Source organism: Pristis pectinata, chromosome 7 (assembly GCF_009764475.1).
Source record: "Pristis pectinata isolate sPriPec2 chromosome 7, sPriPec2.1.pri, whole genome shotgun sequence".
NCBI classification, from domain to species: Eukaryota; Metazoa; Chordata; class Chondrichthyes; order Rhinopristiformes; family Pristidae; genus Pristis; species Pristis pectinata.
Genome location: NC_067411.1, coordinates 12,084,598 through 12,107,297, shown reverse-complemented (window position 1 = coordinate 12,107,297; position 22,700 = coordinate 12,084,598). Strand labels below are relative to the sequence as shown.

The 22,700-nt window shown below is 41.3% G+C and overlaps 1 protein-coding gene across 2 annotated transcripts in view; it reads right to left on the bottom strand.

Moving 5' to 3' along the window:
* Positions 1–22,045: 22,045 nt before the first annotated feature.
* Positions 22,046–22,700, bottom strand: part of cep44 (centrosomal protein 44) — a 60,377-nt gene continuing 59,722 nt past the window's right edge. The window contains exon 11 of one of the 2 annotated variants that reach the window (XM_052020153.1): positions 22,046–22,493. In XM_052020153.1, coding sequence (XP_051876113.1) covers positions 22,340–22,493 — 154 coding nt within the window. In that variant the 3' untranslated portion in view covers positions 22,046–22,339. The remainder of the gene's footprint in view (positions 22,494–22,700) is intronic. The other variant, XM_052020154.1, reaches the window with a different exon arrangement.

The following is a 22,700-nucleotide window of genomic DNA, read 5'->3' as shown; positions in this document are numbered from 1 at the left end:
TATACGGACCAAGCTGCCAGAAGAAGTGATTGGCAACATTTAAAAGATATTTGGACAGGGACATGAGCATGGGCCAAACGCAGGCAAATGAGACTAGCTCATGGGCATCTTGGTAGGCATGGATGAGTTGAGCTGAAGGACCTGCTTCCATGCTGTATGATTCTATGACTGCATGACCCATCAGCTGGATAGACAGAACTCTTTGATGTCACATTGAAGAACAGTTTGTCCTGGTATTCAATGTTTATGCCTCAACCAAAATCACAGAAGCAAATCAGCAAGTCACTAGCACACTGTAGTCCTGATGCAGGGTTTCGACCTGAAACATCGACCATTCCTTTCCCCCTCCACAGATGCTGCTCGACCTGCTGAGTTCCTCCAGCAGGTTGTTTGTTGCTCAAGGTTCCAGCATCCACCGTCTCTCTTGTCTCCGTCAGCACGTTATTTTTTTAGTGGGTCCAGCTGTACTGATTTGAGGCCTATGGGAGCCTTAAAAAAATGTAGTGAAGGATCTCAAGGTGCTTCCTAGGGGTGTCATCAAATAAAATCAGGCACCTGGCTGCATAGGTTAGAGCAGGAAAACAAAACTTGCTCAAAGAGGTGGTATTTAAGGAATGTATTAAAGGAGCAGAGGAAGGAAGAGATGGAGTGAAAGAACTGTAGACTTAAGTTTGAAAATTCAAAATGTGGGTCTGGGGAAAGACTCTGAAGCCTTGAAGCAAAGTTTTCTGAATGACTTGTTTCAAAGGGAACTGGGGTTTGCCAGCTAATTTTGGGTTGACAGACAGACAAGTCAATGCTGATTCAGGAGCTCCATTGAGATACAGATTTACTGTAATTACCACAGTTTTATCAGCATTGGTGAAAGGGTTATAGGCTATCTTTTAACTCTATTGACTGCAGGCTGCTGGCTTCCAACAGATCATAGCTTTGTTAGTGTAAAATATCTCTGTACGGATTTCCCTGGGGTTTACTTGGAAGCCAGAAGAAAGAGAACAAAAAATTCTATCTTTAGTGGTGACATGTAACTTTAGTCACCCTGCGACAACTGCAGATAGTTGGATAAAGTTGCTCCTATGAAAAAATAGGGAAGAAATCTGACCCAGTGTAAACGAAGGAAGTGCAATGTATTTCTAAGTCAGGAATGGGAAGTGGGAGCTTAGAACATAGAACATAGAACATGGAACAGTATAGCACAGGAACAGGCCCTTCAGCCCACAATGTTCTGCTGAACTAATTAATCCAGTAATTTAAATGCCTAACTAAACTAATCCCTTCTGTCTACACAATGTCCATATCCCTCCATTCTTTGAACATTCATGTGTCTATCTAAGAGCCTCTTAAGTGCCGAGAAGATTTACGAGAATGCTACCAGGACTAAGAAGGAACCTGACCCAAAATGTTGACTGCCTGTTTTTCTCCACAGATGCTGCCTGGCCTGCTGAGTTCCTCCAGCATCATCGTGTTTTTCATCTAGATTCCAGCATCTGCAGTCCTTTGTTTCAGGTGGATGCCTTGGATTGGGCAGAGAGAGAGGACCACCTCTAGCCTCTTGTATCCTCTCTCAGTAGTATGAGAATTCACAGCAGAGTTCCAAAGAAAAGCAAGGGAAGCCTAGGTAATAGATTCCTCAACCAACATAAGTCAAACAAAGCACATGTCTATTATCACATTCGTGTACATTGAAGCTTGGTGTGTACTAACTGGCTGCTGGGTTTCCATAGGTAGGGTGAATGCACACAGTCTTTTTCCCAGGGAAGAGGATCTAAAAACTAGAGGGCCTATGTTTAAGGTAAGAAGATTTAAAAGGGATCTGAGGGCAACTTCTTCATGCAGAGGGTGGTGTGTCTTTGGAATGAGCTGCCAGAGAAAGTGGTTGGGGCAGGTATGATAACAACATTTAGAAGTCATTTGGATAAGTACATGGATAGGAGGGGAACACTTCCATATAATTCAACACAGAAACAAGCCCTTCAGCCCAACTTATCCCTACTGACCAAGGTGCCCAAAGCTATTACTTCTCAATTTCTGAGTACTTCAAGTGGGCAGTCAACACACTTTTCACGTGTACTTCTGTGTGTGACTGTCTTTCATTACTGACGCCAGCCTTATTTTTATTAATTCAAATCTTAATTAATTAATTAACCTTAAATTCCCCAGCTGCCATGGTGAGATTCAAACTCATCTCTCTGGATCAGTAATCTAGAACTCTAGTCAATTAACCCTCATTACCATACCCCTAAATTAACTCTGTTACTCCATGAGTGAACATCAAGAGAGAAATCCATAACTGAAGCAGATACTCCCTGTCAAAGTGGGATGTCCCCATGCAGCAAAAATGTATGTTTATATAATTGCCTTTAAGATTGTAAAATGGCCCAAAACACATCACAGAGTGGATAACCAGACAAAAACTGACACAAACCCTTGGAAGGAGAATTTTATTTTAGTTGGGGAGGTTTGTGGAGTCATAGAGTCATACAATATAGAAAAGGCCGTTCAGCCCAACAAGTCCACACTGACCATCAAACACCCCTTTGCACTAATCCTGTTTTATAAAATAAGAGCTTGTTCAATTGGATTTTGGGTGGGAGAGAGGTGCTTAAGAGATCTGAAAGAGGAGAGGATGCTCACCAGCTGGCAATGAATTTCTTGTGGATGTGCTCTCCCAGATGTTTTATTATACCGTTCCACACGATGCCATTCTTTAATCAAGCTCTTGATTAAAGCCACCTTTTTATACCCAGTAAGGTGGCTCCAGCCTCAGTTGAAAGCAAGGCTTCTAGCATCAATAGAAAAGCCCTTTGAATGATGATCGATCTCAATCCTAGGTTCCAAACCTGCATTAGAGTGGACAAGACAGAAAGTACTTTGTACAAAAATGTGTTGCACCACACTATCATTCCTCATGACAGCCTGTCATTGGGAATGGGGTCAGGAGGTGGTGGAAGCGTTTTGGAGAGCAGGTTGTCCAATTGCACTTACTCAGTAGTTAATTGGGCCACACAAATTGTAAAACCTGTAAAAATAAACGTTTTTGTATGGATTTTTCAGCAGATAGTAATATGGGACGTCAACCCTACTAATCACCACAACAGCAAAATTGGCTGAAACTTCCACTCGGTTATGAAAGGCTTTGGCTTTTATACAAAGGTCACCCTGTGCCTGACGAGCTAATTTATCTCCCATTTCTCTCACCAGTGTCAGCCTTAATTTTTATATTGTTAATATTATTGAATGCTCTCCCCCACATATCAAATTAACCATGAATTTGCTTGAGAGATAATTGTCGGTTGTTAAGCATAATTTCCGATTAGTAATGTAAATAGGATGCAACACCGAACAGAAATTTCTATTCCACATACTTAAGCTTTGATTAATGGGACCCTTCCGAAGACCAGATATTTCATTTGGTGAGGGGTCAGGGAAATTTCTGTTTAAACTATTTGTTTCATTAAATAGCGTCTTTTTATATCAGTTTCAGGAACAGAGTTTGAACAACCCGCATTGCATCCTGGAGAAAAGAAACAATAAGAATATTTGAAAGCAAAAAAATTATATCTTAAACTAAGAGGGAGAAGTGTTGTAGACCCCACCAACGGGGAAATAAAATAGGAACATTACTATGATTGTTTTTCTTAGAATTTAAAAGAGCTTAGGGGTAGATTTAATGAAGGTTTTTAAAATCGGGTGAGGTTTCAGCAGAGTGTTTGCTTGTTTAGCATATGCAATGTGACTGAGATCCTTATTGGATTCAGTCTTCTGGTTGGATCATTTGTTTCCCTGGGCAGCCAGCTCTCTGCACCTGCCACTTGTAGGTGGTCTCCTATTCAAGTACCGATAGGGGTGACTCTGCTCAGCTGGGCACTTGGAGGGAGCAAGACAAGAAGGCTGATCTATCAGTAGGGTAAATAATTTAGCCTATGAATTCAGCAAAATATTAGACTTCAAGCCATGGAAGAGACATGAAGCATCAAACGAAATAATTTGCTATTCCTGGTGCTTCTTTTTGCTTATGCAACTGTTTAACAACTTTTTGTCATCTTATCACTCGGGGCAATCTGATGTTGACTCCAAAACACAGATGGTTCTTGTCGATATTGGCTATGTTACATTTCAGTAAGACAGATTAGTGGGAGTCCTGGTAATAAATGGTCATACTCAGTTTTAAGATAACCTCTGAACAGAATGAGGAGAATTGTTCTGTAGACAAGAAGTTGTGATCTGGAATGACTTATTTTGCCCAGCAGCAGGAACAGAAGGACAGGCTGAGTCGATTAGCAATGCACTTGGTGTCTGCCAGATGGGAGAAGATGGAAAATCTGGCAGTGAATGGGGACAGGAGGCTTCTTGCATTTTACTAATGTGCCTCCAACCTGCTTTTTAACAGAGGTGGAATGGGAGAACAGGCTACCGAGATGGCCTGTCAAAAGTTTTCAGGACAATGTATTTTGACAGAAATTGTATTTTTAATTCATGAATTTTGAGGAGCGACCTGCATTCTGATATTTGCTCCACAAACCCCTCCCTTGTACATCTACTTAAAGACAAACCTTAAAGCCTACCTCTTTGTCCATGTCACATTAGACTTGGGATCAATTTTTGTTTGATCGTGGGGTGATTTTCTAAAATAAGGTCATGATTAAAAGATCCATGATTTCTTATCAGAGTTGGAAAATATCGTAGGGGAGTGTCAGTACAAAATCAAGCGAAAGGAGGATAGTATTAAAACAAAAGGGAAAAGTCAGTGATAGGGTCAAGGGCAGGAATAATTAAATAATGACATTGATATAAAAAGCGCCTTGGTTTCTCCTAAGGTGAAGCATTGGTGATAATGACTGAGAGGTTTCAGGGATGTTAGAACTCTAGTTAAATTATTGGAATTAAACATCTGGACAATTGAACGAACACATAGGTTTGAATCCCATACTAATTGCCGAGGAATTTAAATTCAAGTAATTAAATAAATTTGGAATACATTTAGAGTATAAGTAATGGTTATAATGAAATCAGGTATTTGAAGTAATGGGGAAACTGAACCTTGTGATACTGGAGCAACAGTTATCATGAGCAGGCTTTGATGTTGTTTTCTCCCATTTCACTATTCCCTCTGGTAGCTGATACAACTGGCTCTTCCTCTGAAAAGAAAGGGCGCAATGAGGCAAGCTTCAGCAACCTAGATTTGTTCATAACCTCAGGCGCTGCCAGTCTGGAATTTGCACGTTCTCTCTGTGACTGCATGGGTTCACCTCGGTTCCTCCAGATCTCCCCCCACATCCCAAAAATGTGCTGGTTGGTAGGTTAATTGATTACCGTAAATTACCCCTCGTATAGGTAGGTGGTAGGGGGATCAGGGTGGAGATGATGGGCATGTACAGGCACGGATGATAGGGCAGGCACGGTAGTATAACAGTTAGTGTAACGCTTTACAGCACCAGCTACCCGGGTTCAATTCCGGCCACTGTCTGCAAGGAGTTTGTACTTTCTCTCCGTGGCTGCATGGGTTTCCTCCGGGTGCTCTGGTTTCCTCCCGCATTCCAAAGACATATGGGTTAGGAAGTTGTGGGCATGCTATGTTGGCACCGGAAGCGTGGCCACAGTTGCAGGCTGCCCCCAGAACACTCTACGCATAAGATGTATTTCACTGTGTGTTTTGATGTACATGTGACTAATAAAGATATCTGATCTTATCTTATCTTATGAGGTAGTGGGCTGGTCCCGTCATCATCACTGAACCATCAATCATCTCATTTCATGTGAAGGAGAAAAGGTTACAGGGAACTAAGTGGGGGAATGGGTTTGATGAAGTGCTCTAAGGGCCAGCATAAGCTCAGTGAGCCATCGAGTCACACAGCACAGAAACAGACCCTTTGGTCCACTATGTATGTGAAGATCTTCAAGTGACCAAAAAGGGACCTGAGAGGCAATTTTACGCAGAAAGTGGTGCATATGTGGAACAAGCTGCCAGAGAAAACAGTTGAGGTGTGTATAACAATGACATTTAAAAGACATGTTTATGGATAGGAAAGATTTATGAGGGAAATGGGCCAAAAGCAGGCAAATGGGATTGACTTAGATGGGCACCTTGGTCAGCATGGATGAGTTAGGCCAAAGGGCCTGTTTCCCTGTGACACTTTGCTCTGTACTGTTATTGTTTTTACCCGTACTACATCAATGCACTCTGTACTAACTCAATGTAATTGCACTGTGTAATGAATTGACCTGTACGAACGGTATGCAAGACAAGTTTTTCACTGTACCTCGTCCAAGTGACAATAATAAACCAATACCAATACCATGCTGTATTGTAGATTCTACGTCTCTATAACCTATCTATACTAATCCCATTTTATTCTACCCACATTCCCATCAACTCCCTCCAGCTCCTACCACCCAGCTACACACAGGGACAAATTACAGCGGCCAATTAACATACCAACATGCACATCTTTAGCATGCGGGAGGAAATGGAGCACATAGAGGAAACCCATGCAGTCACAGTGAGAACATGCAAACTCCACACAGACAGGACCCGAGGTCAGGACTGAACCCAGATCTGTGAAGCTGTGAGACACCGGCTCTACTGGCTGTGTCACTGTGCGACCCTGTTGATGGACCGAATGGCCTCATTCTACATCCTGAGAAAGAAAGATTTGGCATGTGCATTCATCTTCCTAATGACTTCAGCAAAACACTAGATAAAAAAATCAGAGAAAAGAATGAATCATTGAAAGAAATAATTTGTTTTTCCTGTTACTTAGAGTCAGAATCCTGGAACTCCCTCCCCAACAGCGCTGTGGGTATGCCCACACCTCAAAGTGTGTTGAGGTACATTGAGAGCTCAAACCTCCCGTTTGATCTCCCAGTCTACCTCTCATCACGGCCCTTGACTTTATTTGTCCACCTGCCCTGCCCTTTCTATGTTACTGTAACACTATATTCTGCATTCTGTTTTTTTTCCCCTTTTGTACTACCTCAATGTGCTTATGAATGAAATGATCTGTCTGGATGATAAGCAAACAGAAGTTTTTCATTGTATCAAGAAGGCAGTTCACCACCACCTTCTCAAGGGCAGATAGGGATGGGCAGTTAAACGCTGGCTCAGCCTGTGAGGCCCACATCCCTTGGATGAACAATAAAAAGAAACTCAACACTACATTCGGTTATGAACTCATGAAAGTTAAAAATGGAGACACTGGAAGGTTCTACTTGAAGAAAAGAAGGTTGAAAAGGAGAACTGAGAGAGGTGTACAAGATTGTGACCCATTTAGATATGGTAAGTAGATGGAAGCTGTTCCCATTATTAGATGGTTTCAGGAGTAGGGAGCACAGATTTGAAATCTTGGGCAAAAGGTACAAGGGAGATGTGAGGGATAACTTTTTTTATTCAGGGTGGGGATGACCAGGAATGCTCTGTCTGTAAAGATAGTGAAAAGGAGTCAATCAGTAACTTCTAAAGGGAAACAAAGAGACTGCAGATGTTGGAATCTGGAGCAACAAACAACCTGAACAACATAGAACATACTGGAAGAACTCAGCGGGTTGGGCAGCATCTGTGGGGGGGTTTGGACGGAAGGAAGGAATTGTCAATGTTTTGGATCTAAACCCTGCATCTCAAGGGAATTATATAGACACAAGAGAGAATGATTATCAGGACCAAATGAAAGGATGGGGGGAGATGGAATGGGACAGATGAGATTATCTGCTAGGAGATGTGTGCCTCTTTCTGGAAAGGTTTCATGATTGTATGAATTAACATATATTTAAAGCTAATGATGTCACATAACTGAACTGCATTTATAACATCTGCTATTACTTTGGGGGTGACTAGTAAACCTAATGCCTAGCAGCTAGAGTGACCTAGAGTGACCCAGGTTCAGTTCTGACCGCTGGTGCTGCCTGTGTGGAGTTTGCACATGTTCCCAGTGACTGTGTGCTTTCCTCTGAGACCTCTGGTTTCCTTCCACATCCCAAAGACATATGAGTTGCTGGGTTAATTAGCCACTGTAAATTTCCCCGAGGGTGTAGGTAAGGAGTAGAATCTGGCAGACAAGATGAGAATGTGGTGTGAACAAAATGGTATGAGTGAAGGGAGAGTGTAAATGGGTGCTTGATAATTGGCATAGACTCAGTGGGTCAAAAGGCCTTTTTCCATTTTCTATTACTCTATGACCTTACTTTGGCAATTATCTCTTTCTGCTAATTAATTTCATTATTAATATTTATATCCTAAACTATGATTCTCCTCTTAATGAAAATTGTTAGTTTGTGATTCTGCTGTCTTGCTTTATCTTTGTTAATTATTACCAAACAATTAATTGTCACCCAGCAGTCTGGATATACCCTGACAGAGCTATAGTTGTAAACACTAAAATGATCTGAATTTATTGAAATTAGCAATGCTTAGGCATCGATAAAATTTCAAAAAGATTTGTTGCAGTTGTACAAGGGATGAGGGATTTCAGTTCCGTGGAGAGAAAGCCTCTGAGGTCATTCTCATTAGAACAGAGAAGGTGAAGAGGAAGTTTTATTGGGGAAGTTCAGATCATGAACGTGTTTGACGGAATAAATAGGGAGTCCATTTGAAGAGCCTCAACCTGAAATGTCAACTGTCCATTTACTGTTTGATCTCTCAATCTACCTCATCATGGCCCTTGCACTTTATTTGTCCACCTGCCCTGCCCTTTCTATGTTACTGTAACACTGTATTCTGCATTCTGTTTTTTTTTTCCTTTTGTACTACCTCAACGTACTTATGTATGGAATGATCTGTCGGGATGGTAAACAAAGCGTTTTACTGTATCTCAGTACGTGTGACAATAATAAACCAATTACCAATTACCCTCCAGAGATGCTGCCTGACCTGAAGAGTCCCTCCAGCATCTTGTTTGTTGCTCAAAATAGTAACAAACTGGTTTCAATAGGAGAAAGGTCTTATTAGAGGAGAAGTACTTTAAGGGCTTAGCAAAACAACATGAGAAAACTATTTATGTACACAATAAATTGCTTAGAGATAAATTCAACAGTGACTTTCAAAGAAGAATGGTGAAAGATTCGACGGGGAAATGGGTGACAGGGCTCTGGGGAAAGAATGGGGGACGGGGACCTGTTGGATAGCTCAGAGCAGGAGCAAACTCTTGTGATTCTTGGAGTTTGGGTTCAAGTCACACATCACCCTTGGAGCTTACTGGAACAAAATCCTGGAAGAACTCACCCATCAACATGGAGATCCTTCAAAGTACAAACTGATGCAATTCAATATTCAATTCAAACTGCAGCAGTTCAAGTAAGAAACTAACATTTTGTTTCATCTGCTTGTTTGGGATTCTGTAGAAGTGACAGAAAGCAATGTAATTGAAATTGTTGGTTTGATCATTTAATTTTATTTTAATTATAACACTAGAAATAAGATAGGAATTATGGTTCAGAGGTTTTGTCATGACAAAGAAGTTAAATATAGGTAATTAAATTAGTTACTAGTAGCAGTAGAGGTAGTGATTATAATCAGGCACAGGAAGTTGATGACCTCATTTTGTCATGGTTAAATGCACATAATTAAGCACCTATGCATTGAGGGTGTAGATCCATAATTAAAAAAGAATTTAGTTGGTGTGTGCAGTAAATCTTATAGCTTTACCGTTTAGATCAAATTCCTTACTGTGGTGCAGTGAGAGAGCATTGGCAGAGACATTGGTATTCAGTGATAATTTGAATAATGATAGAAGTATTTCTCAGCCTAACTCAAATTTCTAATCCAATGGACATGAACATAGAACATAGAAAATAGAACATAGAACATAGAACAGTACAGCACAGGAACAGGCGTTCAGCCCATCATGTCTGTGCCAAACACAATGCCAAATTAAACTACATCCCTTCTGCCTGCACGTGATCCATATCCCTCCATTCCCCACATGTTCATGTGCCTGTCTAACAGCCTCTAAACACCACTATCGGATCTGCTTCCACCACCACCTCTGGAAGCCTTTTCCAGATGCCTACCGCTCTCTGTGTAAAAAGAACCGGCCCCTCACATCTCCTTTAAACTTTCCCCTCCTCACCTTAGATGCATGTCCTCTAGTACTTGGCGTTTCAACCCTGCTTTGAGCTGATTCCATATTTTAACTTTTAAAGTTCATGGGAGCATTTGATAAGATATCTTTATTTGTCACATGTACATCAAAACACACAGTGAAAACTGTGCCAAAACACAGTGTCAAAACACAAGTAGAGTGTTCTGGGGGCAGCCTGTAAGTGTCGCCACACTTCCGGCACCAACGTAGCATGCCCACAACTCCCTAACCCGTACGTCTTTGGAATGTGGGAGGAAACCGGAGCACCCAGAGGAAACCCACACAGACAAGGGGAGAACATACAAACTCCTTACAGACAGCAGCCGGAATTGAACCCAGGTCACTGGCACTGTATTACGGTTATGTTAACCGCTACACTACCGTGCCTGTTGAATGCTTGGGCTGAATGATAAGGTGAAGGTTTTTAAACTGTGAACCTTCAGTTTCCAGCATAGCTTTCTCATGTTGTTGGGTCCGAGACGGAAGTCACATCTACTCTAAACTGGCTGGGAACAGCAGTGAAAGGACATTAACAGATTAAAGGTCTAACAGCTTCAAGACCACTTTCAATAACCAATAACCAGTTTTAATTAATTAATCAAATTTATTCAGACACTGATTTTTATTTAAATTCATTCACAGGATGTTGACCTGACTGGCAAGGCCAGCAATTAGAGTCATAGAGTTATACAGCACGGAAGCAGGCCCTTCAGCCCAACTGGTCCATGCTGACCAGGATGCCCCCATCCAAGCTAGTCTCATTTGCTAGCATTTGGCCCATAACCTTCTAAACCTTTCCAATCCATGTACCTGTCCAACTGTTTTTTTTTAAAAGTTGTTATTGTACCTGCCTCAACCACTTCCTCTGGCAGCTCATTCCACAGACATACCACCCTTTGTGTAAAAAAAGTTGCACCTCAAGCATCCATTAATATCCTTTATTAACATCCTTTCCCTAACTACCCCTTGAAATGAATGGCTTGCTGGACCTATTGAGAGGGCAACTGAGGTTAACTCCATGCTGTGGCTCTGAACTCAAAGAAGCTGGACCAGGATATGATGGTAGATTTTCGTCCCCCAATAAAGTAATGACACAAATGTTTTTCTTTGACAATCCAGTAATTTCTCAGTCATCATTGCCAATATCTGCTTTTTATTCCAGATTTATTTCATTACTTGAATTAACGATCTACATGTAGGGTTTTTAACCCTGATATTTAGTCCACCATTCAGACATTCCCCAGCATTTATTGAATACATCACGGGCACATCCCTCCCCACCATCGGTAGTATCTACAGGAGGCACTGTCTGAAGAAGGCAACATCCATCGTCAACGATCCCCACCATCCGGGCCATGCCATCTTCTTGCAGCTACCATCGGGCAGGAGGTACAGAAGCCTGAAGTCCCACACCACCAGGTTCAAGCTTCATCCCTTCAACCAATCGGTTCTTGAACCAACCAACAAAACCCTAATCACTGCAGTTTAGCAACACTATGGCCACTTTGATCACTTTGCACTAAATTGGACTTTGTTTCTTTTATTCTAATTGCAAAAATTGTGTAAAGCTTATGTTTATATTTTTCTTGTGAATGCTGCTTATCTGATGCTATGTGCCTGTGATGCTGCTGCAAGTAAGTTTTTCATTGCGCTGGGTATACATGTGCTTGTGCAAATGACAATAAACTTGACTTTGACTTTGATTTTTGTCTTTGACGTACTCCCAAGGTGCAAAGAACAAACTGCTGGAGGAACTCAGCAGGTCAGGTTCCTCCAGAAGTTTGCTTTTTGCTCCAGATCCCAGCATCTGCAGTCTCTTGTATCTCTATATTCTCAAGGTCCCTCAGCAAGATTTAAATATTTTTTATTTAATATTTTTTTACTCAGATATTTTTTTACTCAGAGAGTGGTGAGTGCGTGGAATGGGCTGCCGGCAACGGTGGTGGAGGCCGATACAATAGGGTCTTTTAAGAGACTGTTGGATAGGTACATGGAGATGAGAAATGGCTATGGGTAAGCCTAGTAATTTCTAGAGTAGGGACATGTTCAGCACAGCTTTGTGGGCCAAAGGACCTGAATTGTGCTGTAGTTTTTCTATGTTTCTATGTTCTAAATAACAAATTTAAAAGAAAAATCAGGAGCATAACCATTCAGTGTAAACAATTAATTTGTTTTTAGTGCAAATCAATCAAATCCATAGTTATTTACTTTAACCTGGTTCATCAAAATGGGACCAATTTATAATACCATACATGTCCTCACCAGATTAGGAACACTTGAATTGTGGACACATTCAAATAATCAAAGACCCCACCCACTCGGGACATTCTCTCTTCTCTCCTCTTCCATCTAGTAGAAGATACAGGAGCCTGAGGGCACGTACCACCAGACTTAAGGACAGCTTCTACCCCACAGTGATAAGACTGTTGAACAGTTCCCTTATACAGTGAGATGGACTATGACCTTAGAATCTACCTTGTTATGACCTTGCACCTTATTGCACTGCAATTTCTCTGTAGCTGTGACACTTTACTCTGTACTGTTACTGTTTTTACCTGTACTACATCAATGCACTCTGTACTGACTCAGTGTAACTGCACTGTGTAATGAATTGACCTGTAAGATCAGTTTGTAAGACAAGTTTTTCACTGTACCTCTGTACAAGTGACAATAATAAACCAATACCAATACCAATACATTGTACATACGATCGAGGGTTTGGGAGATGGGCAAGGTGGATGGGGATGGATTTTCTGGCTGCTACAAAGCATCTTCTGCTGGGTGGGGACGGGGCATTTCCACGTGCCTTCTCTTCCACCCACTGCCCACCGAAAGCTCTGCTTGGCTCGACCCAGCACCTCCCCCCACTCCCCCTGTCGAGACACAACAGTCGAGAGCTGAGTGGAGCCAAGCAGAGCTGGGAGTGCTGAGCAGACTCAACTCGCTCATTCACTGAGTCAGTGAGGCGAGCTCGCGATTGGCCTTCCTGTGCCTGCTCTCTCTCCCGTCACAGCTGTTGCTGAGACCCACTCCCACACACTGTCGTTGCTCATTTCTAACATATGAACAGTTCGGCTTATCAACAGTTCTCAAGAACGGAAGACTGTCGTAACCTGGGGACTGCCTGTATTGAAGTGGCAAAGAATAACAGAACCAGATTCAACAACAATTGTGACAAGGAAATTCAATATTTACTCGAAAGGGGAAAAAAAATTGTCGGATATGGGTAATTAATCAGAGATTTCTTTAAGAGACATCACGGACACTTTGAATCCTTATGCACTGTACAGTCACACCATGCAGGTAAATCTTTAAGCCTGTTATTTGAACTTCTCCGTGGATTTGTCACCTTGTTGTGGTGGAGAAGCTTGTGTGGTCCCGAGAGCAATGCCGTCTGGAGCTATGCTCCTGGTAGGGTCATCCATGGCGGTAAGGTCAATGGTGAGGTCTCTGACAAAGAACAATCCAACCAAGACCTCAACGGTGGAACAGGCGGACGAAGTTATTTCGAACTCAACGGCTGTGAAGGCGGACGAAGGCTGCAACATATCCATCAGCTCCAATCATCGTGGTTTCCATGCCATTGGAATCAGTTGGTTGATTTGTGAAGTATCGTGTGATTGTTGTAGTGTAACATCAAGTACACATTAAACAAATACACGCACAGGCATCTTCGCTCTGTGGGCTACTTCCAAGATTGGACTCATAAGCCACTTGAGAGCCCATAAATAGATCAACGGAACGAAGACAATCTTCCTTGACCTCGGGGGCTAGCCACGACGACTGCTATTTGAAGGATGTGATTTACTACCTTGATTTTAAACTAGTGGACAGAGAGTGGGACGGGGAGTATAATTGTATAAAGTTTCTTTTGAATATTTGAAATCAGTGTGGAAAACTGGAGGGGGCAGGGGATGGGGCAGAAACAATATTCTCTGAAGTGGGTGCAGCAAAAATAAGGTTGTGAACTTCTGATTATGTGTATCATAGTGACTATGACGCAACGGATAATTAGGGGTGTTTAGGCTTACATTCTACAGTGCTATGGCTTGCTTTCTACCAGCAATGGAATGTAAACTATAAAAGAGGGAAATATAAAAGTGATTGTATCACAAACATAGTAATTACTCATAATGGCAACTGTAAAGTTGTTTCACTGCAATGTATCAGGAAAGATGAGGCAACTCTGTTTCTCAAGACAATTGTTAGGCATTTTTTTCTTATTCCTCGTCAACATATGATTCTCAACACTGGTGCCACACAAGGCTGCATCCTCAGCCCCCTACTCTACTCCCTATACAATCATGACTGCGTGGCCAGATTCTGCTCTAACTCAGATTCTGACCAGAAGAAACTGCAGGAAGTTGTAGACACAGCTCAGCACATCACGGAAACCAGCCTCCCCTCCATGGACTCTAAGAGGTTGAGGCGGGTAAATTAACAATATTTAAAAGGTACACTTAAAAGGAAAGGTTTAGAGGGATATGGGCCAAACTTGAGGAAATGGGGCTAGCTTCTCATTGCTTCGGTAAAGCAGCCAGCATAATCAAAGACCCCACCCACCCCGAACATTCTTTCTTCTCCCCTCTCCCATCAGGCAGAAGATACAAAAGCTTGAAAGCAGTACTACCAGGCTCAAGGACATCTTCTATGTGTTATAAGACTATTGAACAGTTCCCTAGTACGATAAGATGGACTCTTGACCTCACAATCTACCTTGTTATGACCTTGCACCTTATTATCTACCTGCCCTGCACTTTCTCTGTAGCTGTTACACTTTATTCTGCATTCTGTTATTGTTTTACCTTGTACTACCTCGATACACTGTGTAATGAATTGATCTGTATGAACGGTATGCAGGACAAGCTTTTCACTGTACCTCGGTGCAAGTGACAACAATAAACCAATACTAATACCAATTCCAATTCCAAAGGTTGTAGAATTGGGAGTGAGTGAAGACTGATCTCATGTAAAACAGAGGATTTTACAGTTGATTCAGAAGTTAAGCAAGAAGTTGCAAAGGTCGTCAATGTCAGAGAACATACATCCACTAACAATTTAATACCCATCGTCTTCTTTCATTTTTGTTATGTTTCAAACTTACAAGGCGTGAAATAAACTTTTTCTTTGTATCAAAACTGATTTTATCAATCAGAGCTGGACCCAGCCGAGAAAGTCAGAACTGGAGATGCACATTTATCTCAGGGAGATAAAGAGTTCACTGGAGTGCTCTATTTTCTAGTTAATTAAGGTGAAAATTAACTTTAATGTCTGTGGGTCACATGTACAATAGAACATAGAACGGTACAGCATAGGAACAATCGCTTCAGCCCACAATGTCTGTGCTGACCATAACTAATCCCATCTGCCTGCACATGGTCCGTATCCCTCTATTCCCTGCCTGTTCGTGTGTCTGTCTAAATGCCTCTTACATAGCTCACAATGAACTGAGTCTGTGGACATGCTAAAGCTGATGGGAGGTGAGGGCTGGTATGTTGGCTTTGTCTAGTTTCACTCTCTTAATTAATGGAGTTTTCTGATTCAAAATTGGCACCAGTTCAAACAAATATGCATTAAGTTCGAACTTTAAAATGTGTTTAATGCTCCTGAAACATGAGGTAACATCTGTGTAAAATTTAATTCAATTTTGCCTTTGTCAATTGTGCATCTAATTCAGTAATTGGTTTTCTGTAGATCATGTTCAACTAGTGCAGAGCAATGCCTTGTTTGCTTTTTTTACTGAATTAGGTGCTTAAGCTGTGATATGTTAAGAATTTGATCCATGTTGGAAGGTTTTTTCAACCATCAGGAAAAGCACTCGTTCTTGATTTTTTTTAATGCAATGAAAATGAAAGTAGTAATTTAATCTTTTACAGCTATAAATACAGCTGTATTAGAAATGATCATGCAACCTGGCTGCAGTATTTTTTAAAAATTTTCTTTTATCCCGCTATTATAAGACAGTTGAATGGACCTCTTGTATATTAAAAGTGAACTCTTGTCCTCACAATCTACCTCGACATGGCCCTTGCACCTTATTGTTCACTTGCACTGCACTTCCTCTGTAACTATAACACTATATTCTGCTTTCTGTCACTGTTTTTTCCTTGTACTACCTCAAAGTACTTATGTTTTGAAATGATCTGTATGGAGGGCATGCAAAACTAAGTTTTTCACTGTACCTCGGTACAACAATAAACCAATGCCAATACCTTTTCTTTCAGAACCTGATTTTGCCATCAGTGTTGGAGCATTGGCACATGAAACTAATCTCAAAGAAAGCTTCCCACTTGGCAATCCCTATGGCATTCAGCATTCCCAATGTTGATTGGTTCCAGGCAACGGTTCCATGGGATCCATGGCACCCAGCAACAGTTATATCTGAGTAGACAGATGCATTAAAAAAATCTGATAAGCATCAAACCAGAATATAAAGCCCAGTATTTATGTAAGATTGGTAAAAGCATATAAAAGCTTGTGTGCACATACCACCAGGCTCAAGGACAGTTTCTATCTCGCTGTTATCAGACTCTTGAACAGACCTATCATACACTAAGGGATGAACTCTTGATCTCCCAATGTTCCTTGTTGTGGCCCTTGCGCTTTATTTGTTTACCTGCACTGCACTTTCTCTGTAACTGCAAAACGATATTCTGCATCCTATTTTCCTTTTAACTACTTTGATGTACTTATGTATGGCATGATGTGCCTGGATAGCCAGCAAACAAAAGCTTTTCACTGTATCTCGGTTTATGCAACAATAATAAACCAATAAACACTGGACTAAGATTCTTTAATTTATTCATTTTTCAGGATCTGAGCATCACTAGCAAGACCATCGTTTATTGTCCATCCCTAATTGTCTTTGGGAAGGTGGTAGTGAGCTGCCTTCTTGAATCAATGCAGTGCGCTAGTGAAGGTGCTATTGGGAGGGACTTCCTGGATTTAGACCCAGTGATGATGTAGGAGTTATGATACCTTTCAGGGTAGTGCTCAAGCCACTGATGGTGAAAATCCTCTGCACCTGTTGGCCTTGTGCTCCTTGGTGGTAGAGGTCACAGGTTTGGGAGGTGCAGTTGGAATAACCTAGGCAAGAAACTGCAAGACATTTTGTAGACAGTTCACATGCAGCCACTGTGCATCAATGAGAGAGGGAATGAATGTTTCGGGTAGTGCTGTTCCAACCAAGAGGACCGCCTTGTCCAGGGTGGTGTCAAGCTTCCAGGGTGTCATTGAAACAGCACTCATCCAGGAAAGTGGAGAGTATTCCGTTACACTTCTGGCTTGTGCCTTGCAGAGGATGGCAAGGCTCTGGGGTGTGAAGAGGTGAGTCACTTGCCCAGGACACCCAGCCTCTGACCATAGAACATAGAACAGTACAGCACAGGAACAGACCCCTTTTACCCATGATGTTGTGATGAACTAATTAAATTAGAAGTCAAATGCCCAACTAAACTAATCCCTTCTGCCTACACAATGTCCATATCTCTCCATTCTCTGCACATTCATGTGCCTATCGAAGAGCCTCTTGAACGCCTCTATCGTATTTGCCTCCACCACCACCCTGGCGGTGCATTCCAGGCACCCACTGTCTGTCTGTGTAAAAAAACTTTCCCCACACATCTCCTTTGAACTTACACCCTCTCACCTTAAATACATGCCCTCTGGTATTAGACATTTCAACCCTGGGAAAAAGATACCGGTTGTCTACTCTAAGTATGACTCTCATAATCTTATAAACTTCTATCTAATCTCCCCTCACCCTCCGACGCTCCAGAGAAGACAACCCAAGTTTGTCCAACCTCTCCTGATTGTTTGTACTCTCTAATCCAGTCAGCATTCTGGTGAACCTCTTCTGTACCCTTTCTAAAGCCTCCACATTCTTCCTATAATGGGGTGACCATAATTGAATGCAATACTCCAGATGCGGCCTAACTAGAGTTTTATAAAGCTGCAACATAACTTCCCGACTCTTGAACTCAATTCCTCCACTAATAAAGGCAAGCATGCCATACACCGCCTTTATCACCCTCTTGTAGCAACAGTATAAATGTAGCCTGTCCAATGAGTTTCTGGTCAATGGTGACCCACAAAACATTGATAGTTGGGACCCTGCAACAATTGTGCCATTGAATATCAAGGATGGTTTTTATTGTCTTGTTAGTGATAGTCATTGTCGGGACTTCTGTGGCACAAATGTTATCTGAATGTTGCCTCAGTCTTGATGCATACAGGCATAGGTTGCTTCTTTTGCTGAAGAGTTGTGGATGGAATTGAATATTGTGCAGTTATCATCAAACATCCTCTTTTCTGTGCTGTGGACTGAAGCCAAGTGGTCCCACCAAAACCCAAACAGTGAGTAGATTATTGATAAGTAAAAGCTGCTTGATAGCGGTGTTCGATGACACTTTCTATCATTCTACAGCTGATTGAGAGTATACTGATTGGGTAGTGGTTAAGGGGATTTGATTTGGCAGTGAGACATACCTGAGCAACATTCCACAATCCACATTGTCAGGTAGATACCATTATTATAGTGATACTCCAACAGCTTGGCTGGGGGTGCAAGTCCCAGTACTGTAGCAGAGATGTTGTCTGCTCCCATAGCTTTTGCTGTATCCTGAGGTCCCAGCTCTTTCTTGATAGTACAGGGTGGCACAGTGATGCACTAATAGAGCTGCTGCCTCGATCCTGACCTCGGGTTCTGTCTGTGTGGAGTTTGCATGTTCTCCCTGTGACCATGTGGGTTTCCTCCCACATCCCGAAGGCACAAAGGTAGACAGGTTAATTGGCCAGTGTAAATTGCTCGGTGTGTAGGCGAGTGGTAGAATCTGCGGAGAATTGATGGGAAATAAAAAACGGGATTAATGAAGGATTATAAGATACCTTTATTTGTCACATGTATATTGAAACATATTCATGTTTCATGTTCATGTTCAGCTGCTCTTGTCACCACTATAAAGGTGGAACTTATGGTTTTTCAACACCCTACTAATGATCCTGAGAGATGTGCGGCACTGGACAATCCTTGTCAGTTTCCTATGCCGATGATAAATCTCTGAAGACAGCTCCAGTTTTAATCTGCCTCGCGAACCCTGCCTCAATGTTGGTCGTGAATGAAGGACCTGGAAACAGCACTCTCTTCCCTCTCTGAAGCCCACCTTCTCTTTTGGGAGAACACTTTCTACCCAATGATCCTAAATGGCTGTCTAATTGCCAAATATATTTAAAAAGTTAAGAAGCCATGGAACTTAATAAAAGGGTTTCAATAACTGTCCCATCTTCTGGGAACGCATCAGTTATCCATACATAAGGTTGGGTTCCTGTTTCATTCTCTGACTCACATCACCCATACCTGGTGGTTGCAATGACCCTCTGCGTTATTATGCTGTCTGTTCAGTGTCTAGTCTGGTTCTTCTATCTTTTTATCTCTCACATTTGGTTTGTTCCCGGTTCCAAATAAGGGATTTGCAGTGCAACCTTAGTTCTCTGGCACGACTTGCCAGGTTAGCTGTTTGCATCGACACACAAAGGCGCTGGAGGAACTCAGCGGGTCAGGCAGCAACTATAGAGGGAAATGGGCAGTCGACATTTCGGGTCGAAAGCATAGATGCTGCCTGACCCGCCGAGTTCCTCCAGCACCTTTGCGTGTTGCTCCAGATTTCCAGCATCTGCAGCCTCTCTTGTGTCTATTAGCCGTCTGCATGACTGCAATCAGAATATCTGCTATCAACTTTTCTGACTTGCCTCCTGAATCCTTAACATCAGTCACTGCTTTGCACACTGCTGACACATTGCATCAGCATCGCTTACAACTGTAGCTGTGCTGCCTAAATGTTTAACCCCCACTTTCCATTGCCAGATCAGTTTTTGGAAAGCAGGTCAAAGTTCTTGTACTTTATTTCTACTAGCCCGTCATCATGGTTTCCTTTACATCTAATTGGCCCTGCCTGTTCTTCAACAAATTGTTTACTTTTTGTTTGGAAGATAAGAGTCTTTATTATCTCTCCATGGAGCAATTATTTTGAGGTTATAACTCACAGGATAAGGGCAAATCAATTGATGTAGTGTCTTTGGACCATCAGAAGGTCTTCAAAAAGATGCCACACCATACCCCATAAATGGCAGGTTATCTGACCCAAACAACTTTGCTTTTCTTTTGTCAATACACTTCTTAAAATCCAACTCCTCACCCAGGTTTTTGTTCATCTCCTTTTCTTTGGGTCAACAACCATTTCAATATACCACTGATACCTTTCTGCATTGTGTTCTATAAAAAGAGTTGTTACTAAATGGTTGCTTTTCCCTGGATATAAGAGGCTGATACAATTGGGACATTTAAGAGTCTCTGAAATAGGTACATGGATGTAAGAAAAATGGAGGGTTATGGGTTGTGTAGGGGGGGAGGGTTAGATTGATCATGGAGTAGGTTTATATAGGTTGGCACAACATCATGGGCCGAAGGGCCTGTACTGTGCAGTACTGTTCTATGTTCTGTTACACTGCTCTTACATTTTCTGCTCACCCTACTTAATCTCCTTGAATTAATTTTAGTAGTACCTTTAATCTTGGTCTTTACATATTCAAGCCCCAGACTTTAAAAAATTCCTCCTCTTCACTTACATTAATCCAGCATCTTTTTTCTTATGATAGAACAGATGTCCTTACATGTAAGAATTCAATCTTAATTGGCAATAAAACCAAAAAGCTATACTTAGAATGCAACTATTAATTTTCAGATAGTAAATTACCTTCTGCTCAATCATTAACTTTGTTTTGATTAAATCAAATAAACAAGATCACATTTACCATGCCCTCAGGACAAGTTAAAGAATTTCAGAGTTCCACTTGGTCATTTTTGCAACATTGGGTAATGCAGCAGTTTGTATAAAAATCACTGAGGTAAATTGAAGTAGGTTGAGAGGTAACTGTTGGTCAGAATATTAGAACATCCCACATCTGCAATAGTGCTCTGGGACCTTTTATTGTATGTCCAATATAAAGGGTAGCTATGATTACTCCAACATTTCACACAAACAATCCTTGTCAAGAAACTAAACGTTTTCAGCAGGCAAACAAAAATAGCATTTGCAGTGAATGGGACAATGGTAATTGGAAAGTGGTTGGGAAAGAAGATGATGGGGGTGGGGAGAAAAAGGTCAAGGGGATTAAACAGTGAGATTGACAGATGTAGTTGGAGTTCAAGTAAAGGAGTTTCCAAGGGAAAGTCTGTTAACTATGTTAAGGGGACCTAAACCTACCTGAAGGGAAGTGTTGAGGGGAAAGGGAGAGGTGTTTTCCCAACACTGGACTGTTCCCTGCTTGGCCAGGTTCCCTAAATAATATTGTAGCGTCAAAGATCGCAATGGCACGCTGCTGCCTATGCAGCACATGGATGGCACAAGCTTTGCCTGAGAGGAGGAAAAGTCCACAAGTGGATTCAGGAAATGCATTGCATGCCATGAACAACATTGTGCATGGGCCAACTCCTTTGAGATTCAAAAGGAACATTTCAGAGCAACTTTAAGCCTCTATCACCATGTTTTACTTTCATTGTTTAGAACACAATTAAATTTCAAAAATATGAATGTGATCCAATTTCTAGGCAACTACCTTCAACTGACCTGGTTCAATAATGAACTGGAAGCCATCACTGAACTGAGGCTGAAATTGGTCAGTAAAACAATATTAACTTAAAATACTGAGTTTATTGGGGAGGACATGGTCTGCTCCTCATTTGTGTTCATCTTGGCTGTGGCCTCAATGTTAGAGAAATTAGAAATCCCACTGACCAAAAGTCACTAGAAACTCTCTGGCAAACTTGAGGCAAAAATAAGGACATTCTAATTCTGCTAATGAAAGACAGCCCTCATTGTTGCAATTCTATGTAATAAATCTGCTGTCCATTCTATGTAATAAATCAATACAAGATGGTAACAAATATAGACAATGGCTACAATACAAAATACAATCTACGGAAACCAAAATAGCTTTATTTGTCTTTTGCAATTTTTTCAGGTCAAATATTTTAATATTTTCATGGACATTTATTATTGTAACTTCTGATGTTATAAAACTTCACAATTGAAGGTTTCAGTATTGGTGAATAAGTTAAACTTTCAATTATAAATTAAAAATCTGCAAAAAATACAATCATTTTTATCAACAGTGGTACATATAATCTCCGAACCATTGCAATGAAGCAATTAGCTGTATTGATCAAAGGTCATTGACTTTAAACATTAATTCTGCATCTTTCTGCACAGTCACTGCCTGTACAACTGAGTATTTCCAGCATTTTCTGTTTTTGTGAGATTTTCAACATCCATGGAATTTTGCTTGAGAATCAATGAAGGGTCTGCATTGCTGGTCTCAGCTGAACTTTCTGTACACTTCAGCAGTTCTGAGGTTTCTTCAATCCTAGGGAAGAAATAAAAAAAAAATTAATACCACTCCTCCCTTCTGTTCTCGAGATACTGCAATGCTTTGGAAATATGATCAAATCAAATTAACTTTGCTCTCACAACAATGGGATCTAAAAGTTAAGTATCTAAATGTAATGGTATAATGATTATTTTTCAAATAAATACCTCCCGGGCCACATCAAATCCTGCAGTGCAGAATACT